Source organism: Protopterus annectens, chromosome 9.part0 (genome assembly GCF_019279795.1).
Source record: "Protopterus annectens isolate FY-2018-M chromosome 9.part0, PAN1.0, whole genome shotgun sequence".
In the NCBI taxonomy this organism is placed as follows: Eukaryota; Metazoa; Chordata; order Ceratodontiformes; family Protopteridae; genus Protopterus; species Protopterus annectens.
Window position 1 is genome coordinate 1,728,814,421 of NC_056743.1, and position 12,055 is coordinate 1,728,826,475.

At 41.4% G+C, this 12,055-nt stretch overlaps 1 protein-coding gene across 3 annotated transcripts in view; it reads right to left on the bottom strand.

Moving 5' to 3' along the window:
• LOC122812232 (adhesion G protein-coupled receptor E2-like) overlaps positions 1–12,055 on the bottom strand; it is a 1,489,088-nt gene that overhangs the window by 1,219,094 nt on the left and 257,939 nt on the right. For all 3 annotated transcript variants that reach the window (XM_044084588.1, XM_044084589.1, XM_044084587.1), the window contains exon 3: positions 4,654–4,974. In XM_044084588.1, coding sequence (XP_043940523.1) covers positions 4,654–4,974 — 321 coding nt within the window. The remainder of the gene's footprint in view (positions 1–4,653; positions 4,975–12,055) is intronic.

The following is a 12,055-nucleotide window of genomic DNA, read 5'->3' on the forward strand; positions in this document are numbered from 1 at the left end:
TATATATATATATATATATATATATATATATATATATATATATATATATATATATATATATATATATATATATTACATCTGTACATACGTATATACATTTCCTATGCTGGGCACTGCTTACACCCACGCAAGCGCACTCGCATATGCTTACTGTGTGTTACATATGTTTACTGCCACTTATTTGTGCTGACTTGTGCCTTATTCGTTATGACAGTACCACTTTGATTGAAGGGATCTGGTTAATAGTCCCATGCGATACTCACATTTACTTTTACATGTTATGTTGGTTTTACAGCAAAACAACATTCATTCCACAAGGAAAATGATATGTGCTGTAGTCGAACTTGAACTGTGAATGCCTGTTCATTAGACGGATGCTCTAACCACTACACTATTGGTGTTCTGCTTCATTTATGTGTATACCCGTGGTTCATAGTTACCAGGACACGGCTCAACACTTCACTAACACAGCAGGCATCCATTCTCCTGTTGGGAAAACTGCACTACTATACATGCGCCATTCCCTACTGCTCTGGACCCGTGCCGCATGTTGACTCACTCCAAGTATATTCAGACCTCCCAAGCCTATAGTCCTGGTACATACGTTTGTATGATTGTCAGGGTGTTCATATGGTCATCTGGGTTTAGTCTTTTCCAAATGGGGACCGGGACTGCCCTGTACCCATTTGAAAGTCAGATTTAGCACGTGGACAAGGTTACTCTCACTGTTGCATCCTAACTGTGGTTAGAGATGCAGGGATTTTGCCCACCTCTGGCCAGCTTGATATGTCAGCACTAGATAATATGGGTGTTCTGCTGCTGTTTTCCTTCGCATTTGTTATGAATGCTTTCTTGTGCCCATGTTCATTCTGTTGAGATATATATATATATTGTGTGTGTGTTTGTGTGTGTGTGTGTGTGTGTGTGTGTGTGTGTGTGTGTACGCATGCATGCATATACATCTGTATGATTAATTACTTTGATCATACTGTTGAATGACTGTGCTGTCTGCTATGTTTGTGATAACATCAGAGTAGGTATAACTGCCGTGGCTTAGTGGTAAATCACATTGATTGTGATGTGTAGGTCCTGGCGTCTGGCCTGGCTGAGGCGGTTTATTGTGTAGCTGGGCAGAACAAGGGCAGTTGGGACAAAGGGTGAGTACAACACTTTTCAGCAGCGGTTTTCCGTTTAACCGCCATTTCATGCCATGCAAACACCTTCTGCATTCTTACAGTGATACGTCACCCCAGTTCACATTTCAATGGTATTATATTGTTATATAGCATAAAATTAGCACGATATGTTCGTATATGGTTTACGCGTCATAAATGGTGTGTGCTGCAGTCGAACCTGCAACGTCTGCTCGATAGGTGGATGCTCTAACCACTACACTATTGCTGTGCTGCTTCATTTGCATGTATACCCATGGTTCATAGTTACCAGAACAAACACAACTCAATATCACTAACACAGAAGTCATCCATTCTCTGGTCGGAAATAAACCACACTACTACACATGCACCACTCTCTACTGCTCTAGACATGTCCCATATGTTGGCTCACTCCAAGTATATTCAGACGTCCCAAGCTTATAGTCCTGGGACATACATTTATAATATGGTCAGGGTGTTCAATTAGTCTTCCGGTTATCAGCTCATCTGAATGGTGATTGGGACTGCTCTGTACCTGTTTGAAAGTCTGACAGCATGTGGACATAGTTAGTTCCACTGTTAGCATCCTACCTGTGTTTGGAGATGCAGGAGGTTTACTCACCTCTGGGCAGCTTGCTATGACAGCACTAAATACTATGGGGAGTTCCGATGCTGTTTCCCTTCATATTCATTATGACTGCTTTATTGTGACCATGTTCATTCTTCATGGATATATATATCTGTCTGTACATACACATGCATATACACCTACATGCTTATTTACATTTTCCATACTGTTAAATGACTGCCACTTACCATCGCTCATACCCACTTACGTCTGCTTTAAAGCACCTTAATCATCCTATATCCGACTGCCATTATTGTGGGCATCCTATAAAATTAGCCCTTGCATGGCTTGGACCCGGGAACAGGAACACCATAGTCACTGGTTTTACCACTAAACCATCCGTGATACATTCTGTATGGATGGTAATTAGGATATATGACTTTACTACAGCCATTCCACAGTACTGGAAACAAATGTGACAGTCGGGTGGTGTACATATGTATAGTACATGTTACTATTCATATGTTTCTGAGAGGCATATGTATACATTTGCAAGTATACATATTTATGAAAAGGACACATACTTGACAACTACTTATATGCATGTATGTGTGATGTGTAGCTTTGCAAATATAAGTATGTACTTTTATAGATATATGACTACATATCTGGAGTTATATATGGCCATGTGTATGAACAACTACATACGGGAGGTATCTGTACCGTTTATATACAGGGGTTGTGTACATCATTACGACGAGGAACCTGGACGGGGTATACAATTTGTGGACATGTACTATTTGGAAGATGGCTATGGGGAAGCTTCATGGGAACATGCGAATGGTATATATTCCCAATAATGCACATGGGGAGACGTGCATCATGGTCAGGTGTTTAATCCTGGGTTGTAGGTTGTGCAGGACTGGCTGAAGGCTGAGCAGGGTTGTGGACAACTACTGGTAATGCAACTTGTGTTCGGTTGTCTACGGTGCTGGACCTCGTGTCGTGCCACCAAGTCTAATCTTTAAACAGACGCTTATCCCATGAGGGATGGCCAAAAATTGTGGACACCAATGACTCCAATTCTTTTGGCTTTACGAAATTGAGGGAGGGTTATACATGCAAGGGATACCTAGCTTGTAAGCCTAAGACTGCCTAGGGTGAGACTGCCTACTAGATATGGATAGGGGGCACTATGTGCAGATATGGCTGCACCAAGCTAGCAGCCCGAGTATGGGTGGTTTTAGTGGACGTTCAGCAAGGGGGGGGGGTATTCAATTATGTATCCAGGTGTATTGGGGTTGGATGGCTCAGTTCAGGCCAGACCATTATGTGGGTGTGAGCCAGTAACATTTCTGTACATGTGTATCGCACATTTTAATGTTCATATGTTTGTGGGATTGTGTTATGCAGTATGGCCTGTCAGGGTGTATTGCAGATGTGAATGTATGTTCTTTGATTTCCTTTCTGATTCACCCACTGCTCTCTCGTACACCTCCAGTTCACCTATTATACATCTGACCCGGTCTCCCCTTGGCGAATTACTACATTACCCATCACGCCCCCCCATATTCCACACACACCATCCATCCCTTCGCTGGTTGATGGCCCATGGCACAGACAACAGAACACATTGCATACTCTACATATCTCTGGTACCAATATGGTTGTGAGGACAACCCTAGCATATTTGGTCTTCCACATGCTGTACTTCACGCACAAAGGTACACGCAAATACTCATCTTTCATGACATGGTAGGTAGACCTGGGTAATACCCATTCTCATCTTTGGGCCATCCAGACAAGGACGACTTGGACCGCGAATGGGCAGATATTGAGCGAATGCTCTGACCATTGGTAGGGTTGCCACCTTTTCAATTGGCAAATGTGGAACATTTTCAGGACACACATCAGATTTTACAGGCTGACACATACCCACAGTCAGTAAATGGAAGCTTATTCTTGTAGCAGTTTAGTTGCTTATTCTGTTTCTTGTAACATTTAGGTATTTTAGATACAGAAATCACTATTTTATGGAACTATTACATAAAATATGGGATATGCCCTACAATCGCAGGACATTTGCCATTTTTAATATTTTTAGTAAGGACACAACTGCGCATTGAGGGACTGTCTCTCACAGAGTGGGACAGGTGGTAACCCTAACCATTGGACTAGGCTTAGCAAAGGGCAGTGGTGTGCAAACATGCTGCATTTGCTTCTACTTGGTATAACAATCAACACTACAATGGAATATGGGCACAGGGTTTTAAATGTCATTTGTTCGAGGGACGGGGGCTCAATATTCAGCTACGTTCCTTTGTGTTTACTTTTTATTTTGATGTTCGTGAAACTGTCTTGTATGCTTTGCATACATTTCAGTATCCATGGACACTGACAAGAGTGATTACTATTAGAGGCAGACTGTACTAGTCAGCATATTAGGTTGCGTGTCTGCAGCCGACATGTTCACACCTCCGTGCACCGCTTAGACATGCCCCCTGCACTCGCGCATGTTTCCTATGCACGTGGATGTTGTGGCAGCGCGCCTTCATTAATATGCATATGGTGCTGCTGCACCATCTCTACGCCGCATGGTCAGCACAAGGCTAATGCCGTCCTTGCACAGAGCTTCATGAATCCCGAGGTATATCTTAAAAGTCGGTGAAATGAGAGTCGGTCAAGTGAAATTGACCGAAGCATACAAATATTTTACTATTTTCCTTTCTCCACTCTTGCTGCCCTAGTTATGTTGCTGAAGCATCTAGGCTGGTCACTTGGTACTTCACAACATTTGTTGAACCATTTCTTGAAACATGTTAAATGAAGATTTCTAGTCATTACTCCCCCTTAGCTATGCATTTAGCTCTAATAACAATTTGATTATAATTTATCATTTATTGATTATCAACATAGCTTGTGAAATCATACCTTCACAAATGACGCCGGCCTTCTCAGAGGTATCACATGTGGATTGTGACAGAGGCGTGACTGAACAGCTGGAAAGAAACAATTCAGTTCCGGAACAGTGAAATTCTTTCAGAGTAAAAGGACCTGCGACTCTGCCAAAATATGCACTAACTGTGGCTTCCTTTGCTCTACCACAGCCAAGTTGCTTGCAAACAACTTCAGCATCATTTATATCCCAGGAGTCGTCACACACAGCATACCACTGTGAGCTGTTGCAAATCTCAACGTGCCCAGAACAGTTGGAGTATCCATTCACAAGTCGAACTTGTAAAGAAAGGTTGCCTGATAATAAAGAAAAAGGGAAAAAGATGACACGAATCAGATTTCTCTGTTTATATAAGAATGGCATGCTAAATCATAGTACAACAGAGCAAAAAATGAAGTGTACTCTGGGGGTTTGCCCACACCTCCATTACCTTCTTTTATTAACTTTTATTCTAATATACAATGAAACTGACAATACTACACTATGAAGTGCACAGACTGACAATACCATACTATGAAGTGTACTGCCAGCAAAATGATTATCACTAATGTGCCATCCTTTACTGTTATGAAACACAATAATAGTAAACTAAATGAATACCATGCGCAAGTTACAGTTTCTTTAGTTAAATCAAATTAAACACTCAGGCCAAAAGGTTCACTAGTAACTGTTAGGAACAAGCAGCTGAAGCTTAGTACACTCAGAATGAAGGAGAAATAAAGGCTGTGACTGAGAAAGGACTACTGCTAGAAGTAAGCCGTAGCTGAAGCTTAGTGCACTCAGAATGAAGGAGAAATAAAGGCTGTGACTGAGAAAGGACTACTGCTAGAAGTAAGCCGTAGCTGAAGCTTAGTACACTCAGAATGAAGGAGAAAAAGATAAAGGCTGTGACTGAGAAAGGACTACTGCTAGAAGTAAGCCGTAGCTGAAGCTTAGTACACTCGGAATGAAGGATAAATAAAGGCTGTGACTGAGAAAGGACTACTGCTAGAAGTAAGCCATAGCTGAAGCTTAGTACACTCAGGATGAAGGAGAAATAAAGGCTGTGACTGAGAAAGGACTACTGCTAGAAGTAAGCCATAGCTGAAGCTTAGTACACTCAGGATGAAGGAGAAATAAAGGCTGTGACTGAGAAAGGACTACTGCTAGAAGTAAGCCGTAGCTGAAGCTTAGTACACTCATAATGAGGGAGGAATAAAGGCTGTGACTGAGAAAGGACTACTGCTAGAAGTAAGCCATAGCTGAAGCTTAGTACACTCAGAATGAAGGAGAAAAAGATAAAGGCTGTGACTGAGAAAGGACTACTGCTAGAAGTAAGCCGTAGCTGAAGCTTAGTACACTCGGAATGAAGGATAAATAAAGGCTGTGACTGAGAAAGGACTACTGCTAGAAGTAAGCCGTAGCTGAAGGTTAGTACACTCAGAATGAAGGAGAAATAAAGGCTGTGACTGAGAAAGGACTGCTGCTAGAAGTAAGCCATAGCTGAAGCTTAGTGCACTCAGAATGAAGGAGAAATAAAGGCTGTGACTGAGAAAGGACTACTGCTAGAAGTAATCCGTAGCTGAAGCTTAGTACACTCAGAATGAAGGAGAAAAAGATAAAGGCTGTGACTGAGAAAGGACTACTGCCATAAGTAAGCCGTAGCTGAAGCTTAGTACACTCGGAATGAAGGATAAATAAAGGCTGTGACTGAGAAAGGACTACTGCTAGAAATAAGCCGTAGCTGAAGCTTAGTACACTCGGAATGAAGGATAAATAAAGGCTGTGACTGAGAAAGGACTACTGCTAGAAGTAAGCCATAGCTGAAGCTTAGTACACTCAGGATGAAGGAGAAATAAAGGCTGTGACTGAGAAAGGACTACTGCTAGAAGTAAGCCATAGCTGAAGCTTAGTACACTCAGGATGAAGGAGAAATAAAGGCTGTGACTGAGAAAGGACTACTGCTAGAAGTAAGCCGTAGCTGAAGCTTAGTACACTCATAATGAAGGAGAAAAAGATAAAGGCTATGACTGAGAAAGGACTACTGCTAGAAGTAAGCCGTAGCTGAAGCTTAGTACACTCGGAATGAAGGATAAATAAAGGCTGTGACTGAGAAAGGACTACTGCTAGAAGTAAGCCGTAGCTGAAGCTTAGTACACTCAGAATGAAGGAGAAAAAGATAAAGGCTGTGACTGAGAAAGGACTACTGCTAGAAGTAAGCCGTAGCTGAAGCTTAGTACACTCGGAATGAAGGATAAATAAAGGCTGTGACTGAGAAAGGACTACTGCTAGAAGTAAGCCATAGCTGAAGCTTAGTACACTCAGGATGAAGGAGAAATAAAGGCTGTGACTGAGAAAGGACTACTGCTAGAAGTAAGCCGTAGCTGAAGCTTAGTACACTCATAATGAGGGAGGAATAAAGGCTGTGACTGAGAAAGGACTACTGCTAGAAGTAAGCCATAGCTGAAGCTTAGTACACTCAGAATGAAGGAGAAATAAAGGCTGTGACTGAGAAAGGACTACTGCTAGAAGTACGCCGTAGCTGAAGCTTAGTGCACTCAGACTGAAGGAGAAATAAAGGCTGTGACTCAGAAAGGACTACTGCTAGAAGTAAGCCGTAGCTGAAGTTTAGTACACTCAGAATGAAGGAGAAAAAGATAAAGGCTGTGACTGAGAAAGGACTACTGCCAGAAGTAAGCCCTGACACACACAGAAAACCACTGCCAGATGTCCTTTCCGATTCATAGACAAGCCCACCAGAGTGATTCTACATGGTTAGAGAATCGCCTGTCTCCATAGGTTCATAGATGTTTACTAGGTTATTGACCACAAGGGCCTTTTTAAACCTAGCCATGCATCCCAAATCTCTGACAAGTTCTGGCACCTTTATAATTGTAATCAGGGGCTTGGAAGGTGAAACATTTACAAGAAGGGTTTTGGAAGATGAACCATTTACAGGCTGCCAGTGTCCATTACAGGCACAGGTCCCAAACCAGGGACGGATTTCCTGTTCCCCATCCAACCATCCAAGTTACATTTGAATTGGGTTAAGAAGGGATACTGCTTCATATGGATAGGGGGCCTGTTCCAGAGAAGTGGTAGTCTCTGGGATAAATACCAGTCTTTCCAGCATGTCCTATTTATATCACAGGTAAGGTTTAAGTCTTTAGAATGGGTAATACTGGTGCTGTTTGTTTTGTGGCTATGCAGGAGGTCCATCAGAATGAAGTCTGACAATTCCTTGTATGCCAGGCATACATCTCCCCTCAAAAGCCTGTAGGACACAGAATACAGGGATATGCTTGAGGCGGTCTGCATAGGACATGTTACTTATTCCCTGCATTCATTTAGTGAGGAATCTCTGGTAACATTCTAATTGCTGGATATGCCTCATTAGGTACATACCAAAAGTAGCTCTATACTCAATGATAGGTCTGATGAATGACTTCCGTGGACCTAGATGCCATACCTTTGTTTTTAAGCTGCACAATATAGAATGATTTCCTCACTACCATACACATGTGATGGTTAAAGGTTTGATTAGTGTTCATGTGTTTTCCCAGGTCCCTGACTACTGGGTAAACTCTTAGTGGTATGTTGTCAATATGGTAGTTACCAGGGTTGGATGACTTCTCAAAGGACACTATTATGCATTTCTTGGCATTAAGTTTTAGTCCATGGCTCTGACATCAGTTGTTTGTCTGTGTCAACCATTCCTGGAGATCATTTGTGTTGGTGGGTGATTCAGTGATATCTCCTAATTAACAGTCATCAGCAAATTTAGTCAGACAGAGGCCATTGACATTGGCCTTGACTTCAGAGAAGTAAATGCTAAAAAGAAGCAGTCCCAGGCCCGCTCCCTGAGGGACTCCACTTGTGACTGGCCTCTTTGTAGAACTGGATTCTTCAATTCTAACTTCCTTTGTCCTGTCTATGAGACAGCTGGCTATCCACCAGGTGACATAAGCATTTGAACCTAACCTCTTAAGTTCATCAACAATGTCCGAGTGGGGAATTTTGTCAAATGCCGTGGCCAGGTCAAGGTAGGCAGTGTGAACCATTTTGCCCTCATCCATTGATTTGCTGACTCTCTCAAAGAACTCCACCAAGTTGGGTAAGCATGACCTGTCCTTGATGAAACCCCTTTGGGTTGGGTCCAGTGTCTGGAGGTTTCCTATATCATTATTGATCATTTCCATGATAATTCTTTCCATGTCTTTACATATGAGACTAGTGAGACTTATGGGTCTGTAGTTTCCAGGGTCTCTAGATGGCCCACCTTTCTGCAGAGGGATGACTGTTGCTGTTCTCCATTCATGAGGCATGAAGCCTGTTTGGAAGCTATAGTTAAAAAGCAATTCCAGAAGGCCAGGTAGGTCATGTTTCATGCTATTTAGAAGGCATCCTGGGATACTGTCTGGGCCCATTGATACAGTGTTCTTGGCCTTAGAGTGAGCGTTAAGGATCTGTTCCCTCGTGATAGCAGGGGTAGTTATATTTGATGTTATTTCCTTAGGGAAGGTTGAGAGGTAAAGATGGAGCTGAATTTGTCAGCTAGTAGGTTTGCTATATCTTCTGGCTCAATATAGGTGGCTCCATTTACAATGAGCTTTGCAGACAATGGTGTATTCCCTTTGAAGTTGCAGACATAGCTAAAGAATGTCTTGTGGTTATCCTTGGCCCAGGGGGCCAATTTTACCTCAAATTTGGCTTTGCTAGACTATTTGTTCTCGGAGTTTATTTTTGTTCAGTTTGATGAGAGTGCTTTTATCCTGCTGGGTGCTGTACCTCCGAAATTTTGCCACAATTTTCTTCCTTCTGTTATATAGCCTACTGATGTTGTGATTCCATCAGGATAGCTTGTTTTTTGAGTTAGTTCTGTACTTCTTCCTAGTGGGAGTAGCTGCATCTATGTAGTGATTAACATGCTTGTATAGGGTTTCTGTGAAAAGTTCCTCATAGGCACAGGCTTTATGTGGGCTTGAAACTTTGCCAAGCTATCACTTAATGGTAGGAAGTTAGCCTTAGAGTAGTTCCTTAATATTTCAGGATTAGCTGGTGTTCCGGGTTTTATTTTTACTTCAAAGGAGACCATTTTGTGGTCTGACCTTACCAGAGAAGACATTAGGTTAGGGGGTGTGCAGCACTCCCAGCTGCGATAAATGCTAATGAGGCAATTTTTTGAAGTAACTTATGCTATCCATGTGATTTCCATATGCCACGTATCCCCATTAATTCAAATGGGAGAGTCCATGAGACAGCTAATTACTAGGAAGTTTAACAGATACTTAGTGGTGGTGATGGGGTTCTTAGTGTGTGTGCATGTTAGCAAAGATATGAGTGGTTTTGGCTGTGTGTGTGTGTGTGTGTGTTTGAATGGGGATATGACTGTGTGTGTGAATATCCGTAGATATGAGTGGTTTTGGCTGTGTGTGTGTGTGTGTGTGTCTGTGCGTCTGTGTGTGTGTGTGTATATATATATGTGTGAGTGTGTGTTTGAATGGGGATGTGACTGTATGTGTGTGTGAATATCTGTATGTGTGTGGGAGAGTGAATGAAGGGGGTACCTGTGCTAAATCTATGAATGGGCTGCCAGTTGTAATTGCGTCCCAAAAGTGCTATAAAGCATGAACAGCAATTAGACAATTCATAAACATGCATATTAACCGGGAAAGTTTTCTGACTCACAGCCAACATTTATTACCAATGTGTAAACATAATTTCATATTTGTTAACTGAAGGTATACCTCTACATCAACACAGACACTGACTAAACCCTAATCTAAAGTACAGTAAAACAGTAATAAATAGAAATGCATCTGATAGCTAGTACAAATGGTTAATGCTATGAACATTTGCCAGGCTACTTACTGTGGAGCAGGGTTTTATTCCCTCAGCTTTCATTTGACTACTGTGTGACCTTGTGCAAGTCATTTAACCATACAGTACTTTAGGGCAATTGGTAATTTAGGCTGGGCTCCTTAATGTTCTCTTGGATTGCATGAATAGTAACTACTTATGAAACTGGGCGTTCTTCATTTTTGAAAGCTTATCCTATTCCACACATACAGAAAGCATGAACTTGAACTTTACTCCAGTATCTTTCCAGCTAGATAGTGATCATTATTTGTTGGGACATATCACCAACTTAACAAACATTAAAATATTTGATTATAATATGCATATTCATATTAATAACAAATGAACTTATGTATATCAAAAGCCAAGGAACTTAGCAGTATCAATTACCAGGGAACTTTTCCAGGTTTTAGCTATTAGCGTTTTATATCTAATTGCTAGCATTCTTATCTTTAGTTCCCTTGAGTTCCAGTCTTTAGCTCTGGGAGATAAATCCCATATTCAGGGTTCACAAACTTCACAACAATGTTAATTAAATCCAAACCACAATGACATCAATGAACCAAGAAAAGACTGAGGAGACCAAAGGTTAAAATAAAAAGCAGTAAAAGACTATGTTTATTCCAAAAGGGTTAGCGCTTTTGTGGATGTATCCCATCATGTCATCAGACCATACTATCTAACATTCATCATTTGTTTTATTCTCATAATGTGCAACTTCATCCAATCAACAGTAATCAATAACAATTGAGCATTTAAACACACAAAGTCATTTCTGCATGACATAATGAAAATGTAAATATATATAACTTTGTTTAAAAACAATGGGCCAGATTCACGAAGCCTCCGTGTAAGAGTTATAACTCTTACACGGAGGCTGCAGTTAAACGGTGTGATGTCAGCATGTCATGCATATGCATGAGGTGCATGAGGCATGCTGAATCACACTAGTAACTCTTACACGGTCCGTGTAAGAGAGTAGGGGGCGTGTCTGTAGGCTAAGCCCTGCAAGCGGACACGCCCCCAGAAGACTAGAATGGCTGAAAGTAAACAGCCACGAGAGAGGCCATGGAAATGTGAATAAACACACTACACAACACATGCTCCGACAGACCATCAGTGTATAAAGTGAAGAGATGTTATAAAATTAAATTGAAACCTGTTTTATTTTTTTTAAACCCCGTAAATGTTTGCTACTGTGTGCGCTCGTGTGCGCGGGTGTGCTACTAGCGCAATTGCAGTTAGCAGTCAGTGGAAAAGGAAAAGGATATAAAAACTAAATATGCAAAGTAAGCCAAGCAGTAATAGCTTAGCGGTAGAGTTGCTGGCATAAGAGTAGGCAGGCAGGGTTCGAGCCCCAACAACAACCTTTTTTTTTTTTTTTTGCAAATAAGCACTAAAAAGCCCCCTGACAGTATTGTACAAATGTAAAAGTATTCCTTTTTGTAAAATGGAATGAAATGGAGCATAAATTTTGAAGTAACACAATAATAAAAATAGTCAGAAATGTACTGATAGCTAAGCTGCTGTGAGACAGAC